This window comes from Thunnus thynnus, chromosome 11 (assembly GCF_963924715.1).
Source record: "Thunnus thynnus chromosome 11, fThuThy2.1, whole genome shotgun sequence".
Lineage (NCBI taxonomy): Eukaryota > Metazoa > Chordata > Actinopteri > Scombriformes > Scombridae > Thunnus > Thunnus thynnus.
The window spans coordinates 7,078,202-7,096,110 of record NC_089527.1 but is presented as its reverse complement, the minus strand read 5'-3'; the positions used below and the strand labels follow the sequence as shown (position 1 = coordinate 7,096,110).

General features: G+C 38.9%; 1 protein-coding gene across 3 annotated transcripts in view; it reads left to right on the top strand.

The window, feature by feature from the left end:
- Window positions 1-17,909, top strand: part of glsb (glutaminase b) — a 49,473-nt gene that overhangs the window by 9,503 nt on the left and 22,061 nt on the right. For 2 of the 3 annotated variants that reach the window (XM_067602970.1, XM_067602972.1), the window contains exons 2-9: window positions 963-1,059; window positions 1,230-1,351; window positions 2,527-2,656; window positions 4,068-4,147; window positions 7,106-7,269; window positions 10,305-10,363; window positions 15,266-15,298; window positions 15,673-15,731. In XM_067602970.1, coding sequence (XP_067459071.1) covers window positions 963-1,059; window positions 1,230-1,351; window positions 2,527-2,656; window positions 4,068-4,147; window positions 7,106-7,269; window positions 10,305-10,363; window positions 15,266-15,298; window positions 15,673-15,731 — 744 coding nt within the window. The other variant, XM_067602973.1, reaches the window with a different exon arrangement.

Here is a 17,909-nt window from a genome sequence, read left to right as displayed (position 1 = left end):
TTCAGGAACATTTTCCAGCATGGGGTCATGTGCGAATGGGAGCAGGGATCGATATTCAGGGAAAGCTGTAAAAACCAATTTCCCACCTCAAGATCCAGTAACATTTCAGAGAAAATGCTGGTACAGCTGTGTTGTGGATGAAAGCAGTAACATTACAGGGTCAAACCATGGATGTATAAAGAGAACTGGATACAGGAAGAGCGCCAGGCTTTGAAGCCAATTTGACATAGCGGCCAAACCGTGTAATTACAACGTCACGTGATGCACACTGGCCCAAAAAGACTTTTTCCCATAGACTTACATTGTGAAATCAGCGGATACATTTTTCTGAGCGTCACAAACCCCGCGAAATAACTTGTCTCACTATCAGCATTAAATCCGTTTGGTCCGATCACATTTCAAAACCCTAGAAGAGCCGCATGATTGAATTGTTTTATCCCCATTCAAGTTAGCCGGAGGGCTAAACCGGAAGTAGCCGACTCGGCCAGCAAAAGTCACTAGTGCGCATGCTCTATGGGCCGCACAACGCGGAAGATCTGGGTACTTTCATACCGGGAAGTCGAATTTTTTTGGCTTCATGCGCCACTGAGCAACTTTAATAAAAATGAACGGGGCCCCGCCTCCGACGCTGTATCCAGTCCTCTTTATACATCCATGGGTCAAGCATGTAAAGGTTACGTTTATCTCAGATATTTTATTACATGACTATTTTGGTACAGATATTTACCTGCCAGTGTGGCGGATAACCCTCCGAGATTTACTCTCCAAATAGAAAATCTACCTTCATTTGGTGCTTATTGTGCTTTTTATCTCATGCTGCATACTCAAGAACGGACTCTGAAGAAAAAACAATTACATACATAAATAACAAAAGAATAATAGCTTATTTATTGTATGTATTTCTCACCTCATTGAAATGCCTTCACATTATTAAAACTGTTTTGTCTGTCTTTCTAACCTAGGAGAAGAAACGTAGGTATTCTCCCCAGTCTGGAGGATTTGCTCTTCTATACAGTCGCTGAAGGTCAAGAGAAGATTCCTGCTCATAAATTTCTCACAGTAAGTCCTTTTAAATTGAGTTCAGCTTGATGGTTTGTGCTCATTTCACCGCGTTAATAAGCTCATTACAGTAGTCACATACCACTGATCAGAACCACACTAGCATTACAAGATGACATTTTTCCTTATTCCTTTTTACTGTCCTGTACTTTCTTCTTGTATTATTTTAGGCTCTTAAAGCCACTGGGCTTCGCAGTGGAGATCCACGACTGAAGGAATGCATGGAAACCCTCAAAGAAACTTTAAAGAACACATCAGATGGCGTTACGCTGGACAGGCACCTATTCAAGAAGTGAGTCTCGTCTTGTCTCGTCTTGTCTGACTTAATTGTTTTCTCTCTCCATCATACACACCGACACCACAGCGACACTTCTTTTTTTTATCACATTCTCCAAAGAACCTGAACTCTTTTTAGTGTCAGAAAACATTTTCTGCATTTTGAAAACCATATTTTTTAATGAGAAAATTCAAACTATTTCGTAAACACATAAAAAATATCAACAAACAAGCATTTGGGTAGCAGCTCTGTTTATGTGAGAAACTCCTCTCCTTCTAGATCCTTCTAATGCAGTAATTAGTAATCAATGGATGTGATGTAAGGACATAATTAGCTTGCTATAAATATTTCATCAAGATTCAACTACGTGTCAGACGCCACGTTACTAATACTGTAATGGCATTGCAGTATTCTCATTATTCCAACACTACATTAAGAATTATGTGTTTGCACAAACACAACATTAAGAGCTTTCTGACATAAGAGCAAAGAATGATATTTGCTGTAGTTCGCTAACATGCTTTTGGCACTTTGTAGCATTTACTCTTGATTTATATTGTACATTAACAAAAAACACCAGATTCATTTAACCTTCTAAACATTAAAGACACTGATTTACGTCACACTGGGGTAAACTCCATGACTGGATGCCCTGATATGCTTTTAAAGTCATAGTAACTCTGGACTGTATTCAATCTGAAACCCACAACTTCCTTCCTTCCTTCACAACACAAGTGTCGAGTCATCAAATCACTTTTTTTTGTTTTTTTTGTCTAGCAGAAGTTAAGCTCAGTTCAGTATTTCATCTTGTGTTTTAGTGCCGCTTTGAAAAAAAAAAAATGGATCCATGAAAGACTTTTTGCTCAAATTTAAATTCTTTTAAGGCTCAAGAAAGCTCGAGTGTTGCCACGTCCCTGAAACCCTCACAGGCTCTATGTCCATGGTTTTCTACAGTCGTGTGGTTTGAAAATGATCATTCATCACTATATGGATTCATGTTGGGTCATGCTACACGGATGAACCAATGAACCAATATGTTATGATGAAGCTTCTTCATCAACCACCTCTATTAACATTCACAGAAGTTTGTCAGACATCAGGGTTTTAAAAACTTGGTTGACAAACTTTTTTTTCCTTCAGTTGCATGCAGTCACTGTATTTGAGCATGCTATTTGTTGTTTATTCATCAGGTGTGTCCAGAGCAACATTGTCCTGCTCACTCAGGCCTTCCGCAAGAAGTTCGTCATCCCAGACTTCCAGTCCTTCTCCTCCCATATTGATGAACTGTATGAGAGTGCCAAAAATCTCTCTGGAGGACAGGTGTGACCTTAGATGCATGACTCTTGGTTGTTTTGTTTTTTTTTGTTTTTTCTTCCAGACCATCATTTTTATTATTTATTAGCTCATACAGATTCATTACCATCAGTCTGTTGTAACAGTCTGGCTTCAGTCTGCAGTCAGCTGGTTTGCTAGCAGTGCTCCGATTCAAAGGAAAAACTCCACCCTTAAACATGTTAAAAGGATCATAGCGGTGTTCCCGGCAGCTGTAAGTTAAGTACTACTTTCAAATATTTGTACAAAAAACAGTTTCAAGGAGAAAGCAGCATAATCTTAAATAGAAAGCGCAAAAACCCAAACAGCTCCCATTGACTCCCATTGACTCCCATTCAAAAAGCGTCAACTTCTCTCTAGAAATATTAAGTCAATCATTTATTTCAACGAGTCATTTTGGTCTCAATCGTTAAAGTCAGGCCTTCTAATAAGTGTGCTGGTGGTTATTTTGGAAATTATTGCTGCGTTAAAAAGATTTGAAGACTTATAGTAGCTGTGATGTCTGCCATGTGGGCGTTGATTGACAGCCGTGATTGACAGTTTGTTCCGAGACTCGCACTGAGTCGGACTATTGTTGCGTAGCTAATGTTAGCACACGTTAGCTTCTGTCCGAGGTAGCACAGCGTGTTTCCAGAGCGTGAAAGGCAACACCCGACACTTTTTATTTGGAAGCTCCTGGCTTCAAACGGAAAAGATGGTGCCAACCATAAGCAGCAGCTACGAGCTTCAAACCGGCTCCAATGCAAACTGTCACACCTCGCTACGTCCATCTTTATATACAGTCTACAATTCAGCCTCAAGCCGTGACAGTTACCGCTTGGGTTAGAGGCAGAAAGTTGACGGTGTCTCAGCAGGGTCATGTCATTGTTTTCCAAAAGTTCAGTTTACTTTCTATATCTTTCTTCTTCATCTTCCCATGTCTGCGAGGATCTGCACAGACTGTCCACAGTTTAACCCAGAATTTATGACCGTGCACACCAACATATACAGTATATAGGAACACCCAGTCTAAAAGCTGTCCTTGAGTATATCAGCCCTTAAAACAGGAAGCCCGCGTTGTTAGATCCATCCATTCTGCAGAGCTATGTGAGACGTCAGCTATGTGCGGACTAAAAGCCAAACCAAACAGAAGAAGAGCTCGGTGTAGACATACTGAGGGGATAATAGTAGTAGTGGAAACAGATAAAAGACAAAGTAGACAAAACACTTTGTCTTAAAATAGCTCCTTTTGATATGAGTATCTGAGGGTGGATTTTTCCTTTGCGATCGTCAGACGAGGATTTGACCTCTGTCAGTCTTGTTGTTCTGTCAGTGGTTTTATCTTCCCATTGAAACATGAGCCTCAGCAGACGTCAGCGGTGTACTGTGACCCTCTTTCAGCTGTATACTTCTCTTTCAGGTTGCAGACTACATTCCTCAGCTTGCCAAATTCAACCCTGACCTGTGGGCCGTCTCTCTGTGCACGGTTGACGGACAGAGGTGAGAAGTATTAAAGGGATACTGGGATGTTTTTAAATTTTAGCACATTATTTTTGATGTTTCTCAGTTAGTTAAATCATTACAAAACGGCATCCAGTGGTTTCAGTGTGGAATGCTAACAAGCCAGTTTTTACTTATTTAACCTCAGTGTCAGAAATCAGATGAAAGTGTGGAAGGTATTTTCAGGTGGGGTGGGGCTGGGGGGGGGGGACACTTGATGAAGTGAAAGATAAGATAACAAGCATGAACATGTAGAAAAGTAATGTTTTCAACTGCTTTGCCCGCAGTGTCCAAACCACCACCAGTATGGTTTTACACAACCACAGCTAATAACACAAAAGCTGTGAGTTTGCCACGTATCTTAAATTTTGGCAAATTCTTGTAAACTTTGCTGCTGGCTGAGACAAACCAGCCCCTTGTCTCTCTATCAAGCGATACCTGCAGGCAGTGAATCACATCAGCAGCAGAGGAAGGAGGACAGAGGTCAAGAGGAAAGACTTCCTGTGCAGAGAGCAGCTGTGCATACGCCCCTTTGAGTCTTGTTGTGGTGATAGATGGGTTGAAATTGTTTGTCATGTATGGATTTTGCATATAGTTTGGGTTTCAAAGACTATCCTGCAACTCGGGTAACGTCAGAAAAACATGTAAAACCTGTGGATCCGTGTGTATGACGATTATTCATAATAAAGAGAGAGGCAACATGCAAATTATGAAGAAACAACAAAACAGGAGCACAGCGGGAGAGGGGGGTGAAAATACAGGAGACACCAGAGAAAAATGTTGGCAGTCGTTTGTTCACGCTGACCTCTGCCTCTTGGCTCGGTTGCCAGGTAGCTTGACGCATATCACACACAGAAACTGAGAAACACCCGTTTGATTTGTATCACTATGAAATCAGGGGATTAACAGGAAAAATTACCAATTGGGAGCACAGCTGGAGAAAGATTTAAAAACAGAGAGACTCCTGCAATAATTGGGAGTGTTGGCAGGTAATGAACTCATCCTATTTACAAGTACTGTGTGTTTCCACAGACTGTGTAGCTGCCCTTAGCATTAACTATCACAGCAGAGAGTCTCTAATCTTTTTATTTTGCTGGCATCATGATGAGAATCACATTTGCACTGTGAAAACTAAAAATAAACGCAATTTGCTTAAAACCTCTCCTCAAGGCAAGGCAAGTTTATTTGTATAGCACATTTCAACAACAAGGCAATTCAAAGTGCTTTACATAGAGCATAAAAGGCATCAAGACAGAATATAAAAACAACACAAGTAAAAAGACAATTTAAAAAGTGTTAAATTTGGAAATAAAAAGAAGCTAAAATAGAATAAGACAGATAAAACAGGAGAATAAAAGTTACAGTGAAGTGTAAAATATTAACCCTCAAATTTGGTTTAAGACAAGTACAATAGATTGTACACAATTACATACATTTTAACAGTGCAATTATCATTACCACACAATCATGTAATAAAACACATTTATTGCCAATGATCAATATGGTCCCATCTAGTGCTGCTAGCTTGATTGATACACCTTGTCTAAGCTAAAAATAGCACACAGGAGCGACAAATATGGCACTGTGTAAGTTTCAAAAAGTTACTATGAATGTAAACATGCACACATACAGCGTTAATGAGTAACTAACATGACATTTCTACATCATATGATGTTAACTTACATGTTACTCAGACGTTTCATGGGGCGAGTGAAAATTCACAGTGGAGTTCTACGTTTTGCTAAACAGGTTCAAAACGATACAAGTGACTGACCACGAGAGCGGTCATTTACCGCCTGATAAATCTTATTTGTCTGTGTTGTAGACCTCCGTTTTTGTCCAAAAACTATTAAAAACAAAATTAAAAACGCATCAATGAGCCGCACTGTTGCACTGGCTGACATGTTCCTTCATTAAAAAAGATTACGGTCATGTTAGTTTGTTTAGAAACGGCTCCAAAGACTAATAACAGAGATCAGTTTTCAGACTCTTGTACCAAAGTCATAAGGTTGTGATGTTTAGGACAACCAGCTAGTGAAACTCTGTAAACAGAACAACATTCCCACACATTCACAGTGGTATCTGCATTACAAGGAACTACTCTCCAGAGACTGAAAACATGATCGCTGTTATTAGTCTTTGGAGCCGTTTCTAAACAAACTAACATCTTCATAATAAAGGAACATGTCACCCAGTGCAACAGTGTGAGTCATTGACGTGTTTTGAATACACACACAGTACTTGTAAGTAGGTCAATTCATTGTTGGTTTGGAGCCAAACATGAGATTTATTGACAATAATAAAATAATAAAACTATAGAAAATCATCAGCCATATCTGTTAATATGACGAGTCACATGATGATTAATGATTCTGACACGGTGTTGCAATTTACTCCTCCAGGTCCTGGGGATGGACAGAATAATAGGAACACCTGTAAAATGAAATGCGGTGTAATAAACACTCCTTTTGTGAAGCTTACAATGTTCATTTATCATGTTTATTTATTGCAGGGCTTTATGTTATCATGTACAGCTGCTGGTGGTTTCACTGTGTAAACGTTCATATATTTCCCAGAAAAGACAAAAGTAGTGCAACAAGTGTAGGGTAATGATGTCGGCAGCTGTTTCGGTCAACTTGTCCTCTGATAAGCAGTTGTAAAGTTCCATAGGTGTGTATATTTATGTTTGTGTAAGAGTGGAAGTCGTAAAGATAACATGGTACTAAACAGGTCATGTGTTTCTGTTATCATGCTGCAAAACTCTCCTGCCCGCTGTGTCACCGAAGTTTATGGTTTTTCCCGGAATACTGACATTATTCTATGAACTGACAATGAATAATCCTAATAACATTCACTGTTTTCATGTCTCTCTGTCATTCTGAATATTTTGTGTTTCTAATCACTGAAACCGCGGCCGCTTTAACCGCTCAGATAACCGTTATCTTCTGTCTCATGTAGACACACCGTAGGAGACACCAAGGTCCCCTTCTGTCTGCAGTCCTGTGTCAAACCGCTGAAATACGCCGTCGCCGTTCATGACCACGGCACAGAGTATGTGCACAGTTTCATCGGGAAGGAGCCCAGTGGCCTACGTTTCAATAAGCTCTTCCTGAATGAAGACGGTGAGTTTTCTTTTATCTCCCTTTTTTGTGTTTCTAGATTATTCTTCTGTCTGTGGAGAGCTTATCAGCCCGTACACGCTGCTTTTCCTCCTTAAAATGTTGCAACCTAGTTGAGACCTGATGCAACGGTGATAAGAAGAATGTGTTGCCAACAGAGGGGTTTAGGAGGTTTCCGACTTTTACATTGTTTGTATATCATTGAGCAGAAAGTGGCACTGAATCATAGTGTGCAACATATTAGTGACAACCTACATTATCTGCAACTGATTTAACGCTTCACTGCTGTTTTTTTCTTTGTAAACAAGGAAGCATTTATGTTTAAGTTCAGTCTAAATCACATGACAACACAGATAGAGTTTATAAAAGAGAAATACTTTGCCTGCTGCAACATTTTTTGGCATTTTTCCCATCAATCTGCTCCCTCATGACCCTCATAATGATAAGTGGGGCAGTCTGTCAGCACCGACCCTGATAGTTAGTCATTGACACTCACCTACTGTTTAGCTTCAGCCAGTGTTTACAACTTCCTGTTTAACGGTTAACGCTTCTTTCTCAAACAGAGAATGGAACGTGTGGCTAATAGTCGTTACCATGGCAACCAGATTGCTGCTCCAGCACACTGGTGATGTATGGGGACGGTAGCGATATTATAGCCTTTAACCTTTCCGTTTACAGCTGTAGCCATATAGAGTAGGTTACATGTCAGTAACGGATACGTGAAGTCAGATGACGGCTTCTTTATTGGCGGCTCGTCTATACTGAGCAATGACGTCTCGCTTTTAGTACACGTCTGTAAATTTTCCTCCTCGGTTCTAGGAGGATGGAAAAGCACGCATTGCATCCTCGGTTTAATATGTTGCACCCTCAGTTGAAATTTGAATAATAAATGTCAAGTGCAGCGTGGAAGGATTGTAAGGACGTTTCCGTCCGTGCGCGCCTGCTATTTTAGGTTCGTGTATGTGCAGCAGCGCGACGTGCGGAAAGAGGCTGAGTGAAGGTAAATATAGATCAGCGGGTGTGGTGATTGTTAAATAATCTCTCAGCCAGTCACATCACGGCTCTCATAGCTGAAGTGTCAATCACAGTTAAACGTGATGACAAACAAAAAGCTTTTCTTCACGACATGAACACACATCACCACAAATCTGCAGCCAAAGACAGATGGAGTAGTTTCTTTTCATCAGTTAGTTACTATAACGGTAGAAATAAAAAATAAAGAAATTGATTTGGGGAAGCCGTTTATATGATTATATTGGACCAACGCTATTTCAGCAATAATTATAATGTATCTCACCTCGTCACATTTAGAAATTAATGTCACACAACAGCGTTTGCATCACAATGTGTTTCAAGGATAAAACATGAGACCTTACTTTTGCTAAACAGGAAGTTGGAAAGGAGGCTGGTGAGCCTCATTGACACGACGTCTCCTTCATAAAAAGCAGAATATTGAGTTATGACCATCCGGTGTAGCAGCCTGGTGACATCAGATGATTTAATGAAAGGAAACACAGTGAACGGTCGTGCGTAACGGCACTGAGCTCTGACGCTGCACTTCTCAGAGGCTGCGGATTTATCAATATATCTGTCCTGCTGCCTTCAGGTGCTGCAGGAGAAGCTTTTTATACATTATAAACAGCTGTGAACAACAAATACTGTAAGAATCTCCTACATTCATTTATAGATCAATGCAGACTGATTTACTGACCACATTAAACGTTATTTTCTGTACCAATTTAATTGAAATAGATTATTCATATTTTAAGCATTAATCCATTGTTGCAGCACGTCTGCACCGAGTGTTTAGTTTGAAACTTTAGGTGCCAGATACTGCTTCAGTAGCTTATGTGACGCTCACAAAAACAAAAGGAGTTTTATGAGAATGACGTATAACTGCAGCGTTCTACTGTAGTCATATGTCACAATGAAGTTTTTGAACTTTGAGAGCAAAATTAAGCTATTTGTCAAAACAATATTTGGTGTCAACATTGTCAGGAAATGCCAAAATACACAGTAGGGAGGCTTTAAGTGTCAGATTAAGCAGTGAAAGCTGCGACTGAGCTGCCAAGTGAATGAGTCAGATGCTCCCATTAGAGGATTTTGTGGAAAGTTTTTTTTGTTTTTTTGTGTGAAAATACTTGTTCGGTTGTCTACTGAACACATGGATTATGCTGTGGAAGCATGCAGATATTTATTTAAGTGACATTTTTGATATGAAATGAAATCTCATAGTTATCAAAGTCAAAGTTGTTTTGAGTTTTTCAGAGGAAATGCCACTAATCCCAGGCTGGTACTAAGAGCGGAGCCATCCTGTCGTCATATCTTTAGTCGGAATTTTGTATCTCCTCCTGCCAGCGTAGCTTTGTGGCATTCCTGTTGTGTAAGGAGATCATGCACTAGTGAGGTAATGTAGGTGATGTAAGAGCTAACTCTTTTTAGAGATCTGGGGGAGGAAGGCTTCCTCTCACCTCCTCCTCCTCCTCCTCCTCCTCCTCGCCCAGCGTTGCTACAACTAAAAGGGAAGAGGAAGAGAGCTCATCTCAGGGGATTAAGTTATGAATATAGAAGTTTTTGGTTGAACTGTGCTGTAGAGGAGATACAGCACAATATGTCAGGAGTCACATGACGTCAACAGCTGACAAATGAAGACAAACTTTCACTGAAAATAACTGGCTTTGGGTTATTTTGTCGGACACCATCCACCCCCACATGCTACCACGTGGCTGTGAAACTCTTGTTTGAATGGTATAAAAATCAGTTTAGTTCATAAAACATGGCAGGAGTCTCCACACAGACTTGTATTACCAAAATCTGCAACCATGTGCACCTAAACATCAGGTTTGAAAGTGAAACATATACATCCTGCCTCTATTTTCTATGTATATTTACGTAACTATCCTTTTATCTGCAGTATCTGGAGTCGGTGTGTGTTCTACATATATTTGATATGATTAATTCATTGTTTGATCAGTCTATATACAGAACTCTCAGATCCTCTACCGCATGTTAACTGAGCTCTCGTTGTTCATCTGCAGATAAGCCCCACAACCCGATGGTGAATGCCGGCGCTATCGTTTGTACTTCACTGATAAAGGTAAAAAACAGTAACACTTTTTCTTTCTTTCTTCATGTGTGTGTCATTTCCACTCAAAACGTTGACTAGAGAAATTCCTTGTATGGTGGGTATCACTGAGCTGCTTTATCAAGTAGATAAAAAACAAAGGTGAAGGTAAATATTGGTACCAGATAAGATTTGACTGTTTAACAAAAGACTAATTAACCTACTTTTTGTGTTTGAACACAATGAAACCCACTCAAGACTCACAATAATGCAATATTTAGCTGAATTTACACCCTCGTCCACACAAAACTCTTTTCTTTTGTGGTGTTGTTACACATTCAATAGACTGTAGACTTCCCAGTGCGCTCAGATATTTATGACTCTTGACTCTTGAAGAATTTCTAGGTCACTACTTTAGTCCACCGCCATGTGTCTTGTTGTGGTGATTAAGATTTGTGCTAATCCTTCCTGAGGGGCATTTAGCTGGCCCGGCTCACACGCTGTTATTGTCCTCCGCTGAAAATAACCTGGAAGAAGAGCTAGTGGAACGCAGGTGCACTTATACAGCAGTCTGCACACGAGGACAGATAGGAAGTCAGATAACGACACCTCCATCTCGTCACCAGAGTTTGGTGTCGCCCTATTTGTATTTCTCTCTGGGTTAACACAGTAAGTTCGCCCGCACAGTCACAGAAATGAATCACCGACATCATCCCGCTGCTGCTCACAGGTTCAGCCGTAACAAAGGAAATGTTAACATAGCTTAAATACCAGCTTTGCCAGTAGGCTTTCACATTGGCAGTGTTCCATTTTTAAACTCTGCCGTAAGCTTTACAGCTGTTTAATAATCATTCTCAGGTTTAATTTGTAATTATTTAACCCTACCAGGATGGAGAAGTGAATTATTAACACTCACACATCTACACATGAGCTGCATCATAGAAACCTTTACTGTGTGTGTCAGCTTCCTTCAGATTTTTGTTTCTGATGTCTTGAAATGAGCTTTTTTTTATTTTATTGAATTATGGATTTTTGTTAATTGCTCCACTTTTTTTTCAACTTCAAGGACTGGTATTTGACCTTTGTTATGCCAAGCTTTTGACTTAATTATGTGCCTGATCTTTGTGGCATTCTCCCTGATGTTGTAAGAAACAAATGTGCTATAAAAGCTCGGAGGGTGTGATTATTAGTTTTCATTTGACTCGAGAGGAAGCAATATCCAGAGAGGGAATGAAAGTCTTCACATAGTAATGAAACTGTATGTTTTTGAAGAGGCATGCTGAAGCACGTGGCCTGTTTGATGTTGATTTTTTATTTTTGGACCTCTTGCAGGCAACACCCACCAACAGAGTAGCTCCGTCACCACTCTTAAGGGTCTGGGACCCATGTGTATGCATGTTGTCAAAATCCCATTTCATTGTTTTGAAAAATTCAGTTTTTCCACCTGTGTTTATTGTGCATTATCACCATGCAAATATAAACAATATACACTTATTTTCTTGACCAAATAGTTTCTAGTGAAAGAGAAATCATTTAAAAAAGATTGGATGAAAGATTGATGCCGTTACCATGACAGAAAACATTTATTCTGGAGACGTCCCAGCAGAAGTCACAACAGAGGTCATAACATAACAGTAAACCATTAAACAACAGCATGTTTTTGAACATGTTTCCATAAAAGTTAATCTTTAAGCAAAGTACTACAAGTTACCTTTTCCCCAGTGCTGCTCAGCAACACTTGTTGGGCAAGTGATTAATTAATAATCAATTGAAGCACCATTGAAACAGTGTGCTGACATATATTTCTTTTTATTCCAACAATTTTCATTAAAGTGTTTTGGTCACTAAGCACTCAGGGCCTCGACAGGAAACTAACCGTCAAATGTCAAAAAGCCTTTTGTACAATAAGTCCTGTAGTTTAAATACTGCACTATAATAGAGAAAAACATTACTACTAAGTCAGCTTGAGAGGACACGTTGGTCTTTTTTTTAGTTACCAGTATTAAAATCTGTCCACATTTGTAAATGATCTGGTTCGTCTTAGCAGTGTTTTGATCTGTTTTGTCACCAGCGATGTTAAGAAGCCAACTATTGCTCCTTGTGATTATTCTTTTATTTCATTATGTACAAAACAAAACAGTTCATTGAGACTTTCTGTTTCTGTTGTCTCACAACTGCTACAGTCAGTAATCTGTGACCTTTGATCAAGGAAATAGAAAGCTGTAGAGTAAATTGTGTTAAATGCTTTACTACAGTCAGAACTGACAATAAGTTTGCTTCTTAAAGGAATAATTCAACAATTTGGGAAAAACTCTATGAAAGCGAGATGAGAAGATCGGTATCAGTCTTCTACCAGTGCGTTAATGCTGCAATAATCTATATATTATATCAATAATAAACCAAATTACTCTGTGTAATGTGAAAGGAGTCACTTCTGCATTTTAGCGTCTTTCAGCACTTCGGTTTTGGCTTTACAGAAGTCTCACGAGTGAACTTTAGTGAACTATTCATAGATGTTGGAAGCTGTGTCTTTTCAGTTCGGACAAAGCCTGACTATCTACTTCCTGTCTTTATGCTAATCTTGGCTGAGGGCTGGTTTTATGCCAGAAAATAACTAATTATCTCTGTGTGTTGTCCAAAGTAGTCAGAAGGCTTGTTTATAAGTGTTTATAAAGGCGCTAAAGCTGGTCATTGAAATAAAGGGATAACAGCACATTTTCAGACTGGAAAGCTTTTATAATGTATTCAGTTGAACACATGAGACCTCAAGAGAGAAGCTAAAACACAGCTCCTTCAATTCTGATATTGGAAAACTATTCTACCATCCAACAAGCAGTTCAATAAGGAGACATCAACTGGAAGTGTAGAACAATATCCATTGATGTTAGCGACAGGAAGTCTTGGCGGTTAGACTCCATTGATGTAAAGAGATGTAGAGTCTAGATGCTGGTGGTGGTGGAGCGGAGCCAGCAGGTGGAAACCTTTAGAAGAGTCTCTTTGGATATAATGGAAGTAATGGTGGTGATGGGAGGTGGACAGACTTGCAGCGATATTTAATGAACTGGAGATTGATTGGCTGGAGGAAGACGAGCAGAAAGATCATTGGTCTGGTAAATGAAAGGAAAGAGAAACAAAACAAGAGGAAACAAACTTTCACCCACAGGGAATAAACGTAAAAATTTTTGAACTTTCACCAAAAGCTTCATTTCCGATGATTTATACTGGCGGCTTAATGACTTCCTGACTCCAGCTCTGTACTTTGACGCACGTGACGTGATTGATATCAATCTTCTCTTCAAACTTTCGGGGAAAAAAAAAAGCCTAATTAAGTCCCAAAATGTTGAGGTATTTCTTTAACATTGTGAGCAGATCCCTCTAAGACGAAGCAGAAATACAAACACTGTGTATCCCAGCAAAATCTACTGGTTCTGTTTTCTTAAATACAGAAATTATAGCATATGGAGAGTTATATATGTTGGTTACTTCTCCTACATAAACTCCAGAAATAATATGAAAGACATCAACTCTCCATCGTTTGCAGAGACAGTAACGTGTGTCTGTTTCCACCTCTGCTCACCATTATCATCAGTGTCTCAATGTGTGTGTTTTTATTTTCCATAATTGAAAAGCACAAATGTCAAGCCGTCGGTCAGGTCGCCCAGTCAGCTTTTTAACCTCCGTGGGGGGGGGGTAAAAACTATGGGATGGTTGCCGTGGCAGTATGCCCCAAACTGTTGTTACATGGTGCTTGAAGGCTACATGTTGTTGCTGTTTTTGTATGTTGTTGCATATTTTCCAGACTTAGGAACTGTGGGAAATAATGACTGCTGCTGCAGGTCAAATGACGTTGGTAATTTTTTCTTCCTTTTCCATATCTATCTCCTCCACTCTCCCAATCCCATGATCCCCCCTCCTCCTCCTCCTCCCCCCTTCTCCCCCCCTCTCTTCTCTTTTTCTCCTCCAATCAGCCCTGTAGAAAAACCCCCATTTAGTGACTCTTTAACACCTCCATCAGTTTTTTTTTTCTGCACAGTTAAGTGTAGAATTTAAAATGTACTGTCAGTCACATATGAAGCCTCTTTTCTTTTTTATTTTTTTTTTTTATTTACATGTAAAATCACACCATACAAAACATACATATAGTTCAATATTTATGAGTTTATAACAAATGCTATAGCACTATAAATGTGCATGTGTGTCTGTGTTTTCTTTGTGGGAATAGGCAGCATCAATGAGCTTTTTTGTGACTTAATAAATAAACAAAAGTACAATAAACTAGAAGCTCTCAGAGGAAGATTCATTACTCCCTCATTTACGTCCCTCCCTCTGTTTTGGCTGCCCGGTGGCTCTCTGCACAGATGACACATGTTGACCTACATCTTAAAAAAAAAAAACATATACACACACCTGCATTATGGTAACCCATAATACAAACTCCCCTGTATACACCCCCCCACATCTCTGTGCAGTCATACTTTACATACAAACACATACACACAGTCGGGGCTGCCGCAAATTTTCAAAACTGGTGTTTTTACCTTTTTTTGCACTTTAAATAAAAACGAATCCCTTTGAATAAGCGAGACATAATAGTGAGACATGTTTTTATTTAAGTGGCTAAGCTCTGGTAATGTACATGTCTACTAAATCTCCCCTTTAACTCCAAAACATTTCCCTCTTTGTAACCTATTTGCAAAGCCAATCTTTATTAATATTTTGTATCTACTCTTTATATAATTCTTGGCAAAGCTCATGTGATTTATTATTACAAAATGTATTCACATCTATCTGCTAATTGTGTAGTTTTTAATATGACAGCAATAGCATTATCATATGTTAGTATTATCTTTATATGATGCTGTTCTTTACCTCTACCTGCATCAGACTTTGGTTAATGAACTGTACTAATTGCGTGTTCTTCTTCTCCTTCCTCAGCAAGGTGCAGGCAACGCAGAAAAATTTGACTATGTGAGTATTTGAAGCCAGATCTGGGTCAGACAAGTATTCAGAGTTAGTTTTCATACATTAGATTCTTCTTTGAACTATTTTTTTTCACTTTGAGAGCATAATAAGGTTCATTAGTTGTGTCCTAGTTCCTTAGTACAAGTTCACAGAATGTCGTCACATTAGGAAAAGCACAGGTGTAAATGATAAAATAAATGAAAAGTCCATATTCTTAATCAAATTAAAGCCAAACTAACCAGAAAAACTGGACTCAGGACTATCGTAAAATACTGAAATGTTAGTATTTCCTCATTTTCAGCAACCAACCAACCACAGAATTTAATCTTGTATGTATGAACCCTTGTTTATCATTTAACTCCCCGCTGCTTTCCCTACAGGTCATGAACTTCCTGAAAAAGATGGCGGGAAACGAGTACGTTGGTTTCAGCAATGCCACGTAAGTCCCTCTCAAATGATGAGTTCAGTTTTCAGGCTGTTAAAGTTTCTATATCTCTTCTGTTATTCAGCACTAAGAATACATTTTCATTATCGATTACTCTGCAAAGGATTTTCTTAATTAATTGTTTGGTCTGTAAAAAGTCAGAAAATAGTGAAAAAATGAACATTACAATTTCCCAGTCAAAGGTGACGTCTTCAGATGTCTTGTTTTGGTCCGACCAAAAGTCCAAAACCCAAAAGATGATCAATTTAATTTAATGTTTGACAAAGAAAATCATTCAATCGTCACATTTGAGAAGCTGAAGACAGCAAACTTTTGGCATTTTTGCTTAAAAAAATGGCTAAACGATTTATTGCTTATCAAAATAGTTGCTGATTAATTAATTAAATGCTTAATTTTCTGCTGATCAATTAATCTAATAATTGTAGCAGCTCTACAGAGGACTACACAGAGCAGAAAACATGCTGCACAGCTCTATGTGGGTTGAAACTTTGAAGCATGTTGCGTCTTTGGCCAAAATCCAGTCAGTCATCTCACAGCAGGAGGCTTTAATCAGCTCTTAATGCGCTGATTTGTGTCAGATCGAAACACAAGTCTGTTGTTTGTGGATCAAAACAAACAGAAAAAAACAAACTGGATGTACCAACACTTATCCTGTAGACGACAGCAGACTGGTAAACTGGTAAACATGTCTGTCACACGGTTCGTCACGGTTGAATCCAGTCCATGGTGTTGTATTTTCACTGCCAACACTTGTGAGATGTCCAAACGTAACCTGCAGGTGACTCTTCAGTGATCTTTGCTCAGGTTGATGGTGCGCTTGTGGAAATTACACGATGACACCAAAACTACATGCACCAATTAGAGTGAAAAGGGTGTCTGGCGGTCAGCAGATCCACCGAGCTGTCGATCCAAACGCTGCTGACTTCATCGTTGCTGCTATTTTGACTCATAATAATACAGATCGGTGCAGGAGCTGCTCCTCATGAGTGTTGTAAAATAATAATTATCTCTAAATTACAATTATTTATGAATATCTGGCAGATCTCAGGTGTGTCTATCCTTGCAGTCAAACAACATCTCTCTCTCTCTGCTGCTTGTATTACTGTGCCGTGCAATTATAAAACAATATAAAACAAACTTCCTGATTGAGAGATCAATCCCCTCTTCAAAGTTAAAGTTAAATCAGATTGAACTGAAGATAACGTGTCTCGATTGTTCCACAAAGACATTAAATGGGAGGTGAAATCCAGTCTGACTGCGCCATAAAAAGAGCTTTAATCAGCTAGATGAAAACACCTGTGTGGGTTGGTGTTAGCTCTATATTTGGCATTATTTACATAGATGACAGTTGCCTAACGGACAGCAGCTTAAACATGTGACGTTGTCGTTACGTGATGTTTACTTGTTTCTAGTTTACGGGAGATGTTCTTCCTGCTGGGTTTGCACATTTGCATTTACAAATATATAAATGACGCACATGATGCTAAAGATCATAGGTACCATCTGTACTCCCTTTTTAAAAAATATGTTTCCTAGTCATTCAGTTAGAGCTGTAACAGTCAGTCGATTAGTCAAACGCCAGAAAATTCATCACCAAGAATTAAATGCCAACTATTTTGTTCATTGATTAATTAATTAATTTATTTATTTTTATAATTCTCTGGTTTCAGCCTCTTAAATGTGAACATTTACTGGTTTTCTTTAGTCGTCTGTGATCGTAAACTGAATATTTTTGGGTTGTGGACTGTTGGTCGAGACAAAACATCTCAGGTCATGTCTTGGACTTTAGGAAAATGTGATCCACATTTTATAGACCAAACAACTAATTGATTAATTGAGAAAATAATGGATAGATTAATCGATTAATAAAAGAAAAATCATACGTTGCAGCGCTGCATTAAATAAAGTCAGGTTTTAAAACTGTATCTGAGCTACGTTCAAGCGTCTGTATGTAGGCAAAGTGTTTCCTGCTGTTACACACAGTTTGCGACGTGAATGAATGAAATAAACAATGAAGCAGTTAAAAAATCTTTATATCAATTCACTCAGATGATTAACTCCATTAGAATAATGTGTGTAGATATATATGGTGACACATTGCTGGTCACCAAAAAGGAAAATATACAATAATAATAAGTCATAAAGAGCAGCAACATTTTCTGCTTAAAGGAT